General features: G+C 40.5%; 1 protein-coding gene across 1 annotated transcript in view; it reads right to left on the minus strand.

Annotated features, from left to right (window-relative positions):
- Positions 1–1,192: 1,192 nt before the first annotated feature.
- LOC118817068 (FERM and PDZ domain-containing protein 1) overlaps positions 1,193–19,177 on the minus strand; it is a 52,796-nt gene continuing 34,811 nt past the window's right edge. Inside the window, 10 exon segments of the mRNA XM_036583743.1 lie at positions 1,193–6,398; positions 6,589–7,620; positions 8,758–8,902; positions 10,158–10,340; positions 10,521–10,613; positions 10,966–11,089; positions 12,788–12,924; positions 13,465–13,584; positions 14,420–14,545; positions 14,884–14,979. Coding sequence (XP_036439636.1) covers positions 3,727–6,398; positions 6,589–7,620; positions 8,758–8,902; positions 10,158–10,340; positions 10,521–10,613; positions 10,966–11,089; positions 12,788–12,924; positions 13,465–13,584; positions 14,420–14,545; positions 14,884–14,979 — 4,728 coding nt within the window. The 3' untranslated portion in view covers positions 1,193–3,726.

Below are 19,177 nucleotides of genomic sequence, written 5' to 3' on the forward strand. Positions count from 1 at the left end.
AAAGGGCTACAAATGAAAAGTTAAAAACGTTTCTCAGCACTTGTTCAGCGCCGTCCTTTAATGTTGGAAAGTAGAAGGATGTATTACACTGAAAAAGGAAAGAAAACTGACCTGTTTCCTTTTTTCTACACTGAACGGGTTTGGGGCAGTAGGGTGCTGGCATTACTGCTACTGAGTGCTGATTGGCTGGCATTCCTGCTTCTGATTGCTGATTGGCTGGCTGAGTGAAGCCGTTCGCGCTCACTGACGTCATGAACAGACACGAGGCACCTTGCTAAACTCCTCTAACTGGAGTTGAAAAGCTTTTAAAAATATAACAGCGGTGTTAAAATGTTTTATGCTGCTCTGTGTTCAGGAAATGAATGAATTCTTTTATATGAAAATGTTGAGGCATTTACAAATGACGACTTTGCTCAAATGCTCCATTTAAACCCATTCATTTTGGACTTGCTCAGGGGCGCCCTCTAGCGTTTCAGAAACCCAGAATACATTGCACATTACTGAGCGACGATTCTCCTGGAAACCTCACCAAAATATCCCACACAAACCAAGTGAGCTTTGACAAACGTTGTAGTTAAGCTTTGGCAATAGCAGCCTGCAGTTTGAGCGGCTGGTAGTGTTATATGTTCATGGTGAAGCTGAATTAGACTTACTTTCAGTGCTCAGGGGTGTTAGCTTGCTTATAGCATGTATGTAGCATTATTGTCATTACAACCTTATGTAAACCTGGCTTATGCTGGTCTGGTGCTGGTGTAGCTGCATACCAGCATGCACAACACAACATGTGCTGGTTTTGCTGGTGATCAGCCATGCTGGTCTGTGCTGGTGTTTTTCCTAGCAGGGAATTCAAAGCATCCAGTGACACCTGGGTGGGAATTGTACACAGGACAAAACGTATCAGCTTTAAAACTTGTTTGTTTACCACAAGGCGAGGCAGCAATTTTAGCCCAAAGGCAGTTTTCACAGAAGAAACTTAGATCACACCTTCAGAAGTGTATTAACTTTCTGCAAATCATCTCACTCTTGCATCAAACCATGTTGAGTTGTAAAGATTTCTCTGATAGACTTGCTTATGTGGTTTCTGACACTGTATGGCAGAACAAACAAGCAGCTTTTAGGATGCTACAACTACAGTCATGTTGAATTTATCCCATGAGATCATTGCGTGACGTACAACAGTCTACAAAACACGTCATTTCAAGTCTCATTTTAATAGAGTGAATACTGCATTACAAAGCAAGAGACTGCAATTCATCACCTCTACATTCATCCATTCATTCCTTCAGTCATTCAGTCAGCCACTGGCTCATCCGCTCGCGCTCGTCGGCCACTCAGTCAGGTCATGCTTTTGTTTCTATGTGCATTCCTCCAGTCCCGGTTGTATTTGGTAAAGTACAGTGTGTGTATGGTTTGCAGCATGCCTGATAGGGACGGTGCACAGCAGCTTCCAGTTATGTCCACACACCTGTATGGAAAGTAATTTGACACTAACGAAGTATGACGGTGTCCATGGTAAAAGTTCGTTCCTCCACTCCACTCAGATCCACGCCATTAGAAGAGAAATGATGATCAACATTGATTTCCACAGTCTGTTCTGTGAAATGTCTGACAGGCTCAGGTAACCTAGTCACGATTACTCCCTTTACAGTACTGTAGCACATCAACTTATGTATGTAAGTGATCATTTATTGACCAAAACGAAAGCAAAATAAACTACCACAAAGAAAATAATCACAGTTTGTGTGCTTTGTAGGGATGGATGTGGTGTCACAACGCAGAGTTGAATTGTGGTAGGAAGTTGATCTTTGGGTTTGTGGTTTGTCTTTGTGAAAAAAAGACCAAAAAGAATGATAAAACTACTGGGTGCCTGAAACTGAGCAACCATTTACCAAAAGAAAACCAGTTAAAGTGAACTTTATCACACAGCAATGAAAACAAATTAATGTTTATATGCCCTTTAGGATGAGTATGATGTCACAATGCAGGTGCATGTGATGTCATAAAGCAGGTGCATGTGATGTCACAATGCAGGTGGATGTGAGGTCACAATGCAGAGTTCGATTGCAGCAGAAACTTGCGGGTGCAGACAGTCTTGTGAAATAAATATAAAGGTAAAAACTAACCGGTGCTTGAAGCACATAAACTTATGTTCAACATGTAAGTATTTATTGACCAAAACACAACCAGTTAAAGTGAACCTTACCACACAGCAAAGAAAATAATAAATAAATGCAGAGCTGAACTGTAGCAGGAACTTATGGTTGTGGATAATCTTTGTAAAATAAACAGTATGCAAAATACCCCGTGGTTTTCGGGGGGTCCCATGTTGGCCCGCTAATCCGGCGTTGGCTGGCTGTTCACTCGATGCTGAGGCTAGGTTCAATTCACTCTTTCCAACAATCTCTTGGGAAAATTGGGCAGGTTTCGATGTATTGTAAAGTTTTTCAGAGGTATCCCAGGTATAGTTACAGTTGCTAGGGTATGAGGAACCAACTGGGTGAACCAGTTTGCTACAGCACCACCTTGAGGCAGACCAGTGCTGCATCTCTAGTCAGTTCAGAATAGCAGGACAGAAGCTTGCCGATTGTAAGAGAAGCAGGCTAAACAATGACAGCATAATGTCATAATAAGTTTACTTTCAGGGACCCCCCAGTATTTAGATTTTGAGACATTCAGGAGGTCCAAGAGGTTAATTAAGTGGGAACCCCAGACCCCCCAGGACCCCATGTATTCTGCACTTTGAAGATTAATATAAGTATAAAACTACTAGGCATTTTCTATGCAAACAAACAAATGAACCAAAAAAAAAAAACGTAAACAGACCTGATATTTCTATGGTAAAAATGGCTATTCATAACACATCTACAACACAGCCTTTGGAAATTCAAGTCATAGAAAAAGCAGCTGAAATCCATCTTGAAAAAGGCTACTCATCTATAAAAGTTAACTTCATAAAGTACAACATAGTTATTCATATCCTGTACCGATATATACATAGTATACTTACTGGCCACTGAGACAGATAATTATCAGTATGCATCACTCTGAGCTTTTGTTCATTCTGCTCTGGTGATTGTGCAGTTGGGAGTGGAAACAAGCAAAAGAAAGGAACAGCATTCTTCGTAAGGTTTGACACAGAAGCAGGTGTGTATGTGTATGACACAGAGAGGGACAGGGAGAGAGATAAGAAGAAAAATAATGAGCTGCTGAGGTCCTGTGTCTGTGCCTGTGTATCCACTGCAATGTGCGTAACAAATGAGAGGCAGAAAAAGCACTAAGCTTTGCGTGATATAGTATCTCTGCTACCCAAATAGTTACCTATGCATTCTCAAGAAAACACTAACATACTAAAGTACATAAGAAGTGCATAATAAGAAATTGCAGTACATTCAAATGGAAATTTAAATACTGACCAAGGAAGAACACAAGCTGTTTTCAGTCTAGCGATTGTCAGTGCATGTCTGTGCCTGTAAGTGCATTCATGAACAGTGAGCCTGGACATATTTTATGTCACAGCCACCCTCATTTTGCATGTCTGTTTGCATGTGCTCATCTGTTGGAGTAGTTAGGTTACCTTTGCAAAATGTCTATTTCCATATCATACCTTAACTGCTTTCCTTGCACAATCAAATTCAGATTTGGCAGGATTCCATTCATATGTAAGAGGGTGTGCCGTCTTGGGGTCAGATGTCCACAAGAAATGCTCTGAACATTCTAGTTCAGTGGTCAAAGGGCAGTGAGTGTGCGGAAGAGTTGTGTGAGGCAGAAGACTGAAGTCGTGAGTGCGGTGCACTGGCGAGCCAGGAGCTTAATATTGAGATCATGGCAAGTCTTCTTTCCGGTAGCGGTGCCCACGCGCTCCGCTGCCCGTGCAAATTCCTGATAGGTCTGTGCCAGATCTGCAAGTCCTGACAGAGCTTGGGTGTGGCGCTCCTGGCATCTCTGGCAGCTTGAGAAGCTCAGACATACGCTTGTCAACTGCACCAGTGAGTGAAAACTATCGGCTAATGCTTGCAGTGTTTCCGCCGGGGTTTGCCCGACTCTTACCACTTGCTGACAGCCAGCCAGAAGCGCCCGGGCCTCTGTGTGCAGCCTCCGTTTATTTTCAGAGAAGTGGGCTGCACAGGTGTCTCTGGGGTGCTCCTGGACACTGTCCTGGTCCTTCATAGCACCAGCCAGGACTGCTAATAGCATGCCAATGTCTCTCTGCAGTGCCAGGAAGCCTGTGGATGGTAATGGGTAGCGCCGGGACAGTAGGGCAGCAATAGCATCTTCATGAGGGTCAGGAAGGAAGCAGTCAGGGACATGCAGGGGGGACAGAAGGGGACCAAGTTCTGCTGAAGAGGATGGTGGCAGGACCACATGAGGAAAGGAAGGAAGGGGTGAGGATGGCGAAAAAGAGGAAGGTGAACCAGAGAGGGACGAAGGAGGGATAGATGTCATAGGTGCTGCCTGATCATTCTCTCCCTGTTGTGTCCTACAGGAGAACTCATAGACAGTCAGTTCGTCATCAAAGCCCCCACTGTCTAGAACACCGCTGAAGCAGTTGGTGTATACTGCCTGGCATCCACAAACCTCCAAGGGTGTTTGAGCACCTTCCATAACTGTCTCACACCCCATGGCAAGGGCCGAGCTGCAACTAAGTTCAGGTTTCCCATGTGGGCATGGGCTGGGAAGTGCTTTGGGCTGGGTGTTGGTGGGCTTGGATTCACAGTTTGTGAAAACCCCACAGCCAGAGGTCAGAAGATGTGATTGTCCACCCACAAGGGGGCTGATCTCTCGTGATGTGACCACACCCCACGGTCCGTTCAAGTTTTGAGTTGTTACCACCACAGACGAAGGGCTGATCTTGACAGGTGCCACTGGTTGTGGGCACGAATGTGAGTTGGATGGTTGAAGAGATTCTTGAGATTCAGTTTTTGTTTTCTGCAGTCCATGCATGTGGTGATTTGCATGGTTTACTTCCCTGACCTCTTCAATCACCTCTGTGACTTCTTCAGATACTATAGTAACAACTCTTACCTCAGTTACCTCTGACATGCCAGTTGAGGTCACATCGTTGGTTTCTTCTTTTACAATATCTACCTCTTTTCTCCTCGGCCGTGTTTCAGAAAATCTTCTTGGTGGTTTAGCATTGTCACCAACACTAGAATCACCATCTAGAACTTCCTGGGAACGTGACAGGTAGAGGGGCAAGTTCTGGATCTTTCCCCGCAGTGTTGAAGCAGAAAGGCGACCAAGAATGCCAGAGGAACATGGTGCAAATAAGTACCCTGGTGTGGGCTCTATGGATGGAACACTGGAGGACAATTCTTGGATAGATGGATCACTAGAACTGTCAGTGTCATCAGATTCTGTCTCTTTTGTGCAGACTAGAGGTTCCCTTTGAGGGAAGAGGTGCCTTGGTGAGCAAAGAGGAGCTCTTCTACCAAATGCTGCAGACATGCTCTGGCTTCTGCTTCTCTCTGTAGGCTCTACTGGGCTTTTCAGAATACCCATTTCCAGACTTTCATCAGCCTTGTCACCATCTGGACTTGGGGTGCAAGATATGGTTGGGACTTGTAAGTATAGTGAGCCAGACAGGGATGTTTGACCCAGCTGAGGAAGTGAGCAAGTCTTTAGCTTGTCCAGAGTATCTTGGGATAGACCCTCTATGAAGGAATCTTGGTGATTAGTTTTCACATTTAAAGTGTTGTCAGACTCCTCCCTTCTAGATGTGGCAAAGAACAAATGATCGGCAAGAAAACCTTTAACTAAATTTCCCACTGCACCTTCTTCTGCTGTATCAGCACTGTTGACATTGTTCTCTTTGGTTTTAGGCTCCGCGCAGCTGCGCGATGCTACAATAGCAGGCGAGGCATTAGGCATGAGTTCAGTGACAGACTTAAACTCCATGGAATCTGGTTCCATTAACATAAGCTGCTGTTTCCGCTGACTGGCCTTACTGATTCTGTTGCCATCCATTAGATGCTCGGTTCCAGGCCTACTTGGTTTGGATGGCGTGATGGGTTTGGACTCCAGTTGTGCTGGCTCCCCTTCTGCATTGGTTAGGGATGAAACTGTAGGGCAGGAGCTTTGATCTGATAAGCCACCATTGAAGTGAGAGATTAGACCTTCGCCCTTTTTGTCAGGTCCTGTCCTGTGATTTGATATTTGATTGCAGTTATTTGTTTGATCTTCAGGGAATGATACTAAAGAGGTGTAATCTGTTTCCATGAATGAACGGCGTTTTCTGGATCTCTTGCGGAATCTTGACAGTTCATTTTCCAACTCCATCTGTAATTCTTCCTCCTGCTCTCCTGTGTTCTCTCCCACACTGATCCCTTGTTCGACAACACTGATCCCAATGTCACTTAGACTCAGTGTACGCTTCATCATGCTCAATTCTGTAGAATTTTCTAGAAAAGAGAAGAAAATCAGATTGTTTGTTGTTTTAAATACAACTATTACACCTTCATACTTCACTCTAATGTTAGAGAATAAGGCAACAAAGAATTTCAAACAAGTCTTGTGCAATTAGCTTAAGATCATTTGTCCTCCATTATAGCTGGAGTCACAAATAATTCAAAATAAATTAGGTGACCAAACCTCTAGTCATAGCTGCTGACGCAGGTTCCTCAGGGGATGTGAATCTCTCCTGGGCATCGAAGAACTCATCATCTGAGCTGCTGTCTCCAAAGCCAGGAGGAGGCTGAAGGATGGGCACAGGCTCCCTCTCCTCCTCCTGTCTGTTTTCATTTTCTTCTTTCTGAGAGATGGGAGGAGTGGGAGGTCTAGGGAGGCTTCGGGCGCTATCAGGTGTCACATTAGAGCAGATGTTGTAGTAGCATCGTGGATCTCCCTGCTCAAAAGTAAACACACTTTCAGAACCTTCTTCTGACACCTCCAGCCTTTGTCCATCTGCCTCACCTCCCTGATCATCATAATCCTCGTCTTCACTGGCCTCAGGGGGACTGGGTAGACATTCTGCAATGTTGGACAGAGCGGCAAAACATACGAATGGATCGCTGTCTCCATCAAAATCAGTACAACACAGCTCATTGTCTTGGCAACGCAGTTGCTTTGTACCTGCCAGTAGTAGGGATGGATCAGCATGAAAGCAGTGGTCTCCTATATCCAGGTGGCTGGGACAGCTGGTGGAGCAATAGGTCAAAAGGTCATCCTCTTCAAGGGCATCCATAGAGTCACTGGACATGCTGGTTAGGAAACGAGAGTCTGTCTGGCATGAGTCTGACGCCTCAGATGGTGGGTCCTCCACGATGATAACACATGGAGGCCTTGCCTTCTTTTCCTCTTGTTCTGTGTCCTTGTTCTCTGCTGTGTCCCTTTCTTCCTTGGTTTTTACCATCTCTCCTTCATTTAAATGCACAGATTCAGTCTGTTCTTCTACCCTTACCTTCTCCATCTTAACCATTCCATTGGCCACATCACCCTGTTTTTCCTCCTTGTCTTCGTTTTCTGTTTCAGTCTTTTCTTGCTCCTGCCCTACACCTGGCTTGTCACTTGAACTGACTGCTGCCACCTGCTGATCACTCTGGGCAGCATTAGCCACATGAGCAAGCAGAGCATCCATGTCTGTGTCTGAGTCTTCAGAGTCACTGCCGCATTGTGATACATAACCTGCACAGTGCACACAAAACCACACGGTGGAGTATTAGCAGGGCTAATGCTACTATATACAGTTTTAGCAGAGAGCACAGATTTAAATGCAATATTCAGATTCAGATTCAGAAAAATATACAGCACTGTGCAAAAGTCAGAGACGCTTCATTTATTTAATATCCAAGCAATCGAGTACAAGTTATTAATTTTTCAGGAGATATTTTTGAGGACCTTAGACATGAGATAATCCGCTTGCATAAAAATTCAAAATAAGTGAAAAAACAGGAGTTTCCAAAACTGCAGTTCAAATGTATGATTAAAAGCTACAGAGAAAATAGGTCTGCTAACAACCATGCAAGACCTGGCAGACCAACAAAATGTCCCCATCAGATAGAAACAGTACTTAAAACTTTTATGTTTGAGAGAGAGAGAAGAAAATCAGGCTCCTCTCTTCATTCAGATCTGAAAACATCCACAGCTGTTTCTGTCCATCCTTCCACTGTGAAAACACTCAGTGCTATGAGTCTGAAAGGATGTGTAGCTGTTCAAGAAGCCTCACTGAAAAAAGAAAGTAGACAAAGAAGAAGAACATTTGCTAATCAAACAAAGAGGCTGCTATTGTTCTCAGAACAATGGACTGACCACCCACGAGTCCAGACCTCAACATCACTGAATGTGTTTGGGATTACTTGGATTGTAAGAAGCAGAAAGCGCAACCAACTTCTAATACTGAACTGTAGAGGTGTGGAAAAAAATTTCTTGAAGATTCTTTGGAAAAACCGAAAGCGAATGGAAGCTGGAAAAGAATGGAAGCATATAATAAAGAAATAAAGTAATAAAGGCAAAACGTGGACACAACACTGAACAAAATATATTTTGTATATATATATATGCTTCTGTGCAATCTTTTTTGTCAAACATGTTTCTGAAAAATGAACAACTTGTACTCAATGACCGTTTTGACTGGAAATTAAATGAAGGGTGGCATCTGACTTTTGCACAGTACTGTAAAAGATATAAAAGGTATTACATTGTATTAGTCTGAGAATAGTGCCACATTGTTCTAAAGTAGTTGTACAAAACAATAACTACAAGCCAGAAAACGTGTAATAGCATAAAATCTACTGCTCTTGTTTAGTGACTTTAGCTCCGTACCTTCCTCTGCTGATATACGGTGGCTCTTTGACTTAGCTGTCCAGGGGAACACGCACACCTGGGGATCTACCAACAGTTTGCAGTAACCAGCTATCAGGCACGACAAGTCCTTAGCAGCCACTGACTCCAACAGCAAAGTTATAGGCTGAGAAAGAGGAACAGGTAAACAGTGAGACTGTATGTGTTAGATGCAGTCAATAGGTGTGACACATGCAATCTTGGTGAATCAATCTAAAGTTAGCGCTTATTATAATTTACAACAGGTTATAATATTATTCAACAATGTATGCATTTTTGTGGCCAAAATAAAAAAAAACATTTTTATTATCTATATTCAAGAGGGGAACCCTCAGGACCTTCTAGACCTTCAGAGAAGGTATAATGATTTCTGTGAATACTTTCTATCATAATTGTTGTATTGAAACTCCACACGTATTGTTGTAATAGTCTTATTTAATTGTTAAGTTTTGGTTGGAAACGAAGGATCAAATTCTTGAAACAACAACAAAAAAATTATTCTATAAGGATTTTATTCTCTGGTATCTAGGTAGCTACAGGCCATCAAGTGTTCCCATTGGTTAGGACTTCAGGAGCTGAAATGGAGGCCTAACATATCAGATTAACCAGTGGGTGGGACCAATTTTGTGAAAAACAATTCCTAGAAAGTCCTAGATATGACCTCCATAAAGGTCCCAAAGGTCCTCCTGCCATCCCAAAGGATCAGAAGTGGAATAAAACATTATATTCGTTTATGCTGGATTGTGCTGTAATAATCATCATTTGCTGGTAACGTTGTTGAGAATTTATTTTATTTCTTGTGATGTCACTCAGCCCCCCCATCAGCAGCAAAATTAAACCAAAATAGCCTTGAAGTCCCTGTCCAACTACTACATGCAAGGTTAAATTTATGTTAATGTCTGTTACAAGCTCCAAATAAAACAGAGAATGTATTTTACAAGCTTCTAATGTCTGTGTTTAATCTAGAACAATAAAAATGTTTATGTAAATTGCCATTAGCTTAGCACTAACATAGTACTAGAATCCCATAGGGGCACTAACAGGTGTTGCATTAACAGGTGACATTTATGTCCAGAACTAAAGGCCAAGCACTAATAACTATAGTTTGCCACTGTATAATAATATTCAAAAAAACATATACACTCAATTTTGTGGTTAAAATAAAATTATCAGGCTATAAAAAGTTTTACTGTCTATGTTCCACTATTGTGCAAACAGTATCTACTATTTAGTGTAAATTATTCTAATTCATATTAAAATGATCAACTTGACATGTAGTGACACTGCAATTTCCATCATTTCTTAAAGAATTATAATCGATTCTAAGCATTTTAGGGTGTTTATACACGTGGTTTGTGTTTGTGTACAGTGCATGTGAGCACCTTTATATCCTGCAGGTAGATCTTGACGAGGCTAACACGCTCCGACTCCGGCGTGAGCTCCACTCTGGTGATGCTGCTGAACTCGGTCAGTGTGGTCATGATACTCAGCTTGTGGTTGATCATCTGACTCACTCCATACTGCGCCCCCACCAACAGACTCACCATAGACTCCCTGTCCTGGAGCTGGGGAAAAGCCAGAAAAGATCTCTGTAAGCTGAAAATGAACTCCTAACATATAGAATTCTCCCCTCTCTTTCCTGAACAGCAGGGGGCGTATGCAAGCAGTGAGGGAAATTTATGTTTCAAATGGTTTTCAATTTAAGTTTGAATTAGAATTTGAAACTGTAAGTTTCAAGTTCTTACCATCATGGTGGCGCTGAAGGATTTGCCTCCATAAGACTTGAGTTCACACATCTCGTTCAGGTAGTTTAACCTGGCTTGGTTCACTGTGACCACCTGAGGCACGACAACACATTAGAGCTCAGAAAATGTGAAAATATTCTTACTAGAGGTGGGAAATACGGCAATATCACAATGTAGTGTAATAAACTATGGTGAAGGCTGACTGAAAAAATGGGTGCTAACTTTTAAACCAGGTCAAAAAATCATACAGCTGCCCATCATAGTGAGTGAAGCTATAGTAAACTATGGAACACTCAGTAAAACTGTCTGTTGCATTTTAAAATGCCACTCTGATATAACTATGTCTCTTGGCAAGAACTGAAACATATATATGGTTCCAATCACCAATATACAACTTCCAGCCACCTCCCATGGGCTTTCGAGGCTCCGTACGATACAAACACACCTTCTGCTTGGGTTCCTGTACAAGAATTTTCTTCATGTGGTAACTGATGGCTTTCCTCAGGTCCTTCTCTCGCATGTTCCTCAGTAAGGTACTCGAGACGAAGCTCTCAATACCCCAGTCCTTCCTACAGACAAACAAGCACACTAATGAAAACCCAAGCAAATCAACAAAACATGGAATTTGACCACAGGCGCCCAAACTTTTGTGTATGACCATATGTGCATATATGGGCACATATTTAAATATGTAAAAATGGCACAGTTGAATATATTTAGCACATATATTTTAAAACATTACATATATTGCACTTTTAAAATCAGTGAATATATGTACATTTTTCTTCCATATTGGGAAATAGGGACGAGTCTGTGGAATTCCCCTTTAACGTCTACAGAAAGGAAATTCATTGCATCACATGAAGGTATTACAGTACATTACCAAAGTTCTCTAAAACTGTAACTGAAAGGTTTTTCTAACCTCCTGCTCAGTTTGTTTGCATTCACATCTTTTTAAATGTGTGTGTTCTTGTAAATGTTCATTTAGAATTCAAAACAAAGCTGATGAATAAGAAGCCACCTTCTGTTTTGTACAAATTAAGACAACATTTAGCACCATTTTTGCTGGCGTTAGAAAGCAATATTGACATAGGTTTATCTGTGTGGAGGATTCTACCAAATTAGTTCAAACTGTGGCCCCACAGTAAAAAAAATATTTAAAACAATGAGTATAAAGACCTTTGATATTTTCAAGGATTATGTTATGATCTGTTAACATCTATGGCATTAATAGAGATAGTAATAAGTTAAATATATACAAAAGCATAATTTATAGGGTACTTTCTATTAGGAGGTGTCTGTCCCAAAGCCTAACCCCTACATTTACACTTCTAAAAATAATACTTACATTTTTTATTTAGTTTAGTTTTTGTTTTTTAATGATTTAAATGACTTTTTTAAGACCAAATTTTTAAACTTTTCTTTTAAAGATTACGTTGGTAGATTTAGAGGTAGAATGCTGTTCCACGTTTTCATGTCACTACTGGAACTCAGAGTTTTAGTCTGAGGGCGGAGCCTTATTTTAGCCACACCCCATCCCTGTCCCTCATGACCACATGGTGAGCAGTTAGATCTCATTGTTTTGAAGTAAATGTTTCACAAACTCTGAAAATAAGAACTGTCACTAATGAAACACAATTAAGTAAAGATTTTTGTGTTTTGATAAAAAATTTGGATTTTATATGTGTAAAACTGTGAAAGTGTGATTTCTGGTCACGTACTGGTGTTTTTGAGTTCTGCTCAAAATGAGCTTGAAAGTGTCACCACCGAAACAGTCAGTACTGAAACATTTGGAAAACTTACGGTCGTGTTGTGATTGTTTTGTTAGTGACAAAATGGCATGTTTAATCGTTTGTTTTAATAGAATAAACACAATTAAGGTACAGAGTCACTCAAAGCAAAAAGATTTTAGTCTGAAGTCAGAGTCATTTAAAAGTCCCAAATGTGTTTTCAACTCTGAACCAACTTTGAACCAACTTGGTAGAATGATCCATATAGTGTTCAGTTTTATTTTTTTAGATCGCTAAAAATTGACATCCTAGACTAATACGCCACTGTTAACTTACAAAAATATGTTTACTTAAGCATCTAAAATGGTTATTTTTGGAAAATAAATATATACTGATATATACTGAAATCAGTAGAAATGTTAATTACAATTACATTGATATACATTTTGGTTCACACCGTCCACTACTATGTGCACGTTATGACTGTAATGGTCTTGTGATGTTCTAGTGACTGTCACTGTCTGTGAGTGTTCTTACGTGACGGTCTTGAGGGGTGTTTTGGGTGACTGGCCGGTGCTGGCAAGTCTCTCCTGAATGTGCAGCGCTGCCAATCTGAGAGCTGTATTACACTTCATCTCCACAGCAAACCTCTCCTGCAAAACATCACTCACACTCTACATGCACACACATAAACACACACAGTTACACACTGCAACTCATCTGTTAATGCAGTCTGTTCAGTTAGCCATCCTCCACCATAGCTCTTCATCAACAGTCAGCTTCTGACCACAGAGTTGCTCTTGGCTGGATATTTTTGGATGGTGGTCCATTCTCAACCTATACATACATATATATATATATATATATATATATATATACCTATAATATAAAACCCTGTGTCTGATACACTCATACCACAAACATTACAATGTCAGTATCACTGCTATGCTGAATGATGCACCACCCCAATAATATCTGGACAACAGCAGTCCTGTGGTCAGAGATTGAGCAAAGATGAATGGAGTAGAATGTGGCAGATAAACTGCAGCAACAAATGAGTTACAGTCTGTAATTGTACATCTATATAGTGGAGCTATAATGTAAGTGCTTTTAATACAGTGGCCAGTTAGTAGAAGTACAAGGTAGGTGTTTCTAATAAAGTGGCCAGTTAGTGGAACTACAAGGTAGGTGTTTCTAATAAAGTGCCCACACACCTGCAAATAGAGATACTCGAAGGCTACAGGATCTTCCTCCAGCATGTCTTGTGGTCCTTTGGGCATGAAGCAGACACGGAACAGACATCGATAGTCATGAGACTCCTTCTTCTGGACCACCTACAGCACATACACATGCATGCACACAAACACTTGGGAGTTATTAAGTATTCACCTCAATTCTGGGTCCCTGTTCATTCCCATAATATGTATATATATTTCACAGATATATGTATATATATGTTTCACAGATGTACAGTCATTTACACCTGGTGCTTCTTAATTAATTTACCCCAGATATTTCATATAGACCAATAAAGCCAAGCAAATTTTGCTTTTCTACTGATCATACTTTTCTATTATGTCTTAAATCTTATATATGAAGTTTTACTTTTTTGGATGATTTTAACCAACTGAGTAGAGGGGGGCTGATAAATTGTGCAGCAACAGATGGGCTAAAGTTTGGAATTTGTAAACCAAGAAAGTGCCCCTATATCATTTGTGTTTCTAATAAAGTGGCCAGTGAGTGGAAGCACAAGGTCGGTGTTTCTAATAAAGTGGCCAGTAAGTACAAGGTAGGTGCTTCTAATAAAGTGGTCAGTGAGTGGAAGTACAAGGTAGGTGTTTCTAATAAAGTGGCCAGTTAGTGGAAGTACAAGGTGGGTGTTTCTAATAAAGTGGCCAGTGAATGGAAGGACAAGGTAGGGGTTTCTAATAAAGTGGCCAGTTAGTGTAAGTACAAGGTGGGTGTTTCTAATAAAGTGGCCAGTCAGTGGAAGTACAAGGTGGGTGTTTCTAATAAAGTGGTCAGTGAGTGGAAGTACAAGGTAGGTGTTTCTAATAAAGTGGCCAGTGAGTGAAAGTACAAAGTAGGTGTTTGTAATAAAGTGGCCAGCTCAAGCTTCAATTCATTTCATTTTCATTTCATACCCCTACAGACCTAGTGTGAGCATACCTCTTGAATCAGCTCTTCTTCGTGCAGCAGAAATAGTTTAGCGATGCTGTACTGTTGTTCCAGCATGAGGGAGAAGTGTTCAATGCGGGATATGGACAGTTTCTCTTTCAGAGTCATCACTATGTCCTAGTGAACAAGCGACAAGCAGAAAAATCACCCAGAGACTCCAGCACAATACAAAATAGAGGCTAATGCTGCTCATTCTGCTGTGTCATGACCATGATTTAATTCAGCACTGCCATCTAATCATTAACGAGACCAGTGTTCTGGGTCTTGACACTGGAATTATGCTACAAACAATGGAATATCCAGTATATCAGATGCCATTAAATTTATTACGCTGTCTGGCCTGATTCAGCTGAATGGTCCAAATAATGCCTCTTGATCTATTAGTGAACCACTGGCCTAGTTAAGTGCACATTCAATCAGTCAGTGTTGCATTACAGAATACAAATCCTTTGCACCTTAACTGTGGTCTTGGGTTCGAATTTGAAGGCTTTGGTCTGACCGTTTTCCAAATAGACCTTCAGAACGTTGGGCAGGAACAGCAGAGAGTTGCCCTGGAGGTCAAGAAAAGGACAATCATGTTAAGAAAAAAAAAAACCCTGCTGACAAAATCTTTGTTCAGAGAAAAAGGATTAAAGAAAACATCCAGCTGAGTATCTTGTGGTTTCATTTCTTTCATGAATAATTGAACGCAGTTCAGTCTGACGATGCTCAAGGCTCCCACATTTCTGCTGTTCACATACTACTGAATATGATCACGCAAAAAAAAGGAAGAGCATGGCAGTTCAGAGCTGCAGTGCTGGATGCTTCATGTAAATCTAAAACACTTCATCAAAATTTAAAGTGATAGTTCATAAAATAATCACATTTATAATTTCCCTGTAATGAAAATGTAATCATCTAATCAGATTATCCAAGACATGTTCAGTGTTTAAAGTTTACTTCTTTTGCACTGCAGCTACAAGGCTAACGTTGCTAACAAGTAATGGAAGCTCATATCCACCAATTAGCCGTTATCATACATCACACAGTAATCTCTAATAGATTATGTGATTTCTGACACTTTATCACATGCAGTTTTGGACAAAAGTATGTCCCACACCTAAAACATTAGTGGTGGTCGTCTTGAAGCCTGTATTTTTGTTTGTTTTTATAGATAACAGTATAGTATACAGTAAGGCTACACAATATGGACATAAATGTGAAAAATGTGAAAAGATTTGGAATAATGAAGTATTAAAATGAAATAATAAAGTATTAAAAGCTATTTGACAGCTAATGGCACCCCCTTGTGGAGAATGTGGAGCCTGTGGAACATGAATGAGTTCCATAAGGAGCTTCAGTCTAAAAAACAGGATCCCCTGAACAGCTTTCTCTATTTGTAATTTCTGTCAGGCTACAAATATGAACTAGAAAAGTGCATTTCCTGAAGAAAATACAGAGTGTTTGCACAGCTGCAGCAGTTCCCCAGCAGTTGCTAGATTGTTGCCGAACGTTTCCAGTGGTATTTTAGGTGGTTGCAAAGGTGTTGACAAATGGTTTCTATGGTATCCCAGGTGGTGCTAGGGTGTTGCTAGATGATTGCTATGGAATCCCAGGTGGATCAACATGACATAAGTTGGGTACACAAAGATTTGCACCCTATCCATCATCTTAACAATGACTGTATAAAAACCATATGTCTGGTCAAAAACCTGTACTCAAGCACACCATTCCCAATCAGACCGAGCATTCCAGAGTGGAGCAGTGTTGATATCTTGAAAGTTGTGGGAAAAGGTAGCGGAAAAAATTATGGCAGAAAAATAAGAGGAAGAAGAAGAATATATCGTCAGATTACAATAGTGTTGAGTGTCGCAATCACTTATAAACATGTATATTTTCTTTTCAAAACAGGCCTACAACAAGAACAAGAAAACTGCATTTCCTGATGAAAATGCAGAGTGATTGCGCAGACTAAGCAATTCCCAGGTGGTTGCTAGGGTGTTGCTGAACAGTTAGTGGTTGCTAGGGTGTTGCTAGGTGGTTGCCATGGTATTCTAAGTGGTTGCTAGAGTGTTGCTAGGTGGTTGCTATGGTTCTCCACATGGTTAATAGGGTGCTACTAATGGACTTGTCTCAATATGACAATGTGCAATCACTATTAAATGCATATTAAATTCTTTAAAATTGAAATAAGTTGCATTACTCTTTTTAGACTTTAATTCGAACAAAATTGCGCTGAAATATGGTGTGTGTGCGCAACTGCGAGTCACACTGTGAAGCTTGAAATTGAAAATTTAAGAGTCAGAGGCATCCAACCACGTCACGTGTCTTTTAGTATTAACGTCACAAGTGCAAAATGAAGGTCCAGCTCAGTGTTTAAGTCTCAAATGCAAACTCAACATTATACTGATGACGATATGATGACAATAGCAGATAATTCACTCACATCCTCAGAAGACACATCCTTCAACAGGTTTTGACTGAGTTCTCTTTGAACGCTCTTTCAATGCACTTATGATTATCAGATTCATCTACTCAGGGAAGGGGTCTAAAGCCCAACCTATGTTACAAAATGTTCTTCCACACGTTGCATGTAATTACACATTTCCACCAGAGAGGTCTCCAAACCCCCACATCTTACACAGTGCAGCTTTAATACATTAGCATTTGCACCATGTTAAAAATGTTTAGAATTATTTGGCAAAGATCTGATTATGTAATAGTAAATAACAGTTCTCAAATAGAACACCTAGAATTTATATAACTGATTTATTAACAGCCCTTTTGTGCATCATTTGAGCATCAGTACATGCATAATATAAGCCCCTCTCCTTGTTTGTCCACTTGACTCTGATAGGATCACTCAAATGCCTAGTTTTGGTCAATGACAGTGGTTTCCCTCAGAAACCCTCTGAAGAAACTGAGGGATGTATAAATACAGTTTTAAATTTCTATACAAATTTGTATTTTGATTAATTTAATTTTTTTAATACATGTTGAAATCATTACCCCCTTAGATAACAGTATGTCATACCATGTCAGAAACCTCATAAGCAAGTATATTAGGGATTACTTAACAACCTCATGTAGTTTGAGGCAAGTATATGATGATTTCTGCATGTAGCTTGCACCTTGCTAATTGGTGGGGCATTAGCTTCCATTACTTAGCTGCATTGGCCTCACAGCTCCAGTTCAAAACAAAAGAAGAAGCAAACTTCAGATACAAAAGATATCTTGGCTGATTGACTACATTTAGGTGAAGAGCAAGATTTTTGAAATTTGATTTTTGGTCAGACTATCTCTTTAACACTGTATCACCTAAGCTTAATAAAACATCTAAGCCCATGAAAGTCAAGCAGCATCAATTTGTTTGAGTTAAGGTGCTCCTTCCCAGAGGGTGCACCATCTGCTCAGCAAAACTACACTACGCATGGCACAAATACAGACAGACCTCCTTAAATAAATGATTAATTGAATAATTAATAAATTACTGATGAATTATTAAAGAAGACTCTGCCTAAAATGCCCCCCCCTCTCCCTTTCTGAGTCTTTCATATTCTCTCCATAGCCTTTTCATTCCCAGCACTGGGTCTTTACTTCATGCAGTTTCTTTAGAAATACATTAGCAGCCAGCATCGAATTGATTTGCAGACACTTAAAGGAATACCCTAGTGCATTTCAACCTATTCTGAATCTGAGACTTCTGAAGAATGGGGTCGATTGCCATGTGCAATAATTTGTCTGTACCTAGAAAAGAACAGTAAACTCCTTGACCCTTATAAGAGAAGCCAGTGGGCAGTTGCTACACATTGACTTGTATTACAGCCGTCCTTGAAAATTTTGGAAACTTTTAGAATTCTCTGAATTTGTACATAAATCTGACCATGACAACGTATAAAGAGAGCCCAATGAAATAAATTACACACACAATTATGAAGTTTTCCCTTCATTTACCGAACAAATTCATCCATCATTAAACATCCTAGTGGGCAAATTGACAGCAGGAGGGAAGCCACTGCTTTCCAGGAAGAACACTGCTGCCTGTGTAAGTTTCCTAAAGACCACCTGAGTGAGCCAGAAGAGTGAAAGAATGTTACGTGAACTGATAAGGAATAAATAGAACTTTATGGCCTAAATGAGAAATGTTGTGTTTGGCAAAAACCAGACACTGCGTTCCAGCATAAGAATCTCATTCCAACTGTGAAACATGGCGGTGGTAGTTCACAGGTTGGGGCTGTTTTGCTGTCACTGGACCAGGACAGCTCGGCATCATTTGATGACATTATAAATCTTGGATCATATCAGGAAATTGTACAGAAGAATGTCGGGGCATCCATACATGACCTGAAGCTCAGCAGAAGGCAGGTGTGTATGACAGAGAAGTAAAGGAAAGAGTTATGACTACATAGTAGAAACTTATAAAATGTATATAATGGAAAGATGTTTCAGCCAACTGCCTTCCATTATAAGTAAGTTCCAAGTAAACAGGTTTTCGGTTATTGTAAAAAATACAAAGAAACATGTCAAAGTTAATGTCCACAGTAATCAGCTGTATACTACAGATGCACCAGAGATGGAGGTTGAAATAGGGTAGAGTATTCCTTTAAATGGTGTTTACAACTGGGTATACATGCATAAAAAAAAACATAATGCTGGTGGGATCTGACCATTTCCAGTAAGCAACATTTCATTTAATCTCTCCATCTCTCTCCCTCCCGCCCTCTCTCTGTCTTTCCGTTAATGAGAAGAGGATGTGGCTTTTCTGAGCTA

The sequence above is a fragment of the Colossoma macropomum genome, unplaced genomic scaffold (assembly GCF_904425465.1).
Source record: "Colossoma macropomum unplaced genomic scaffold, Colossoma_macropomum, whole genome shotgun sequence".
NCBI lineage: Eukaryota > Metazoa > Chordata > Actinopteri > Characiformes > Serrasalmidae > Colossoma > Colossoma macropomum.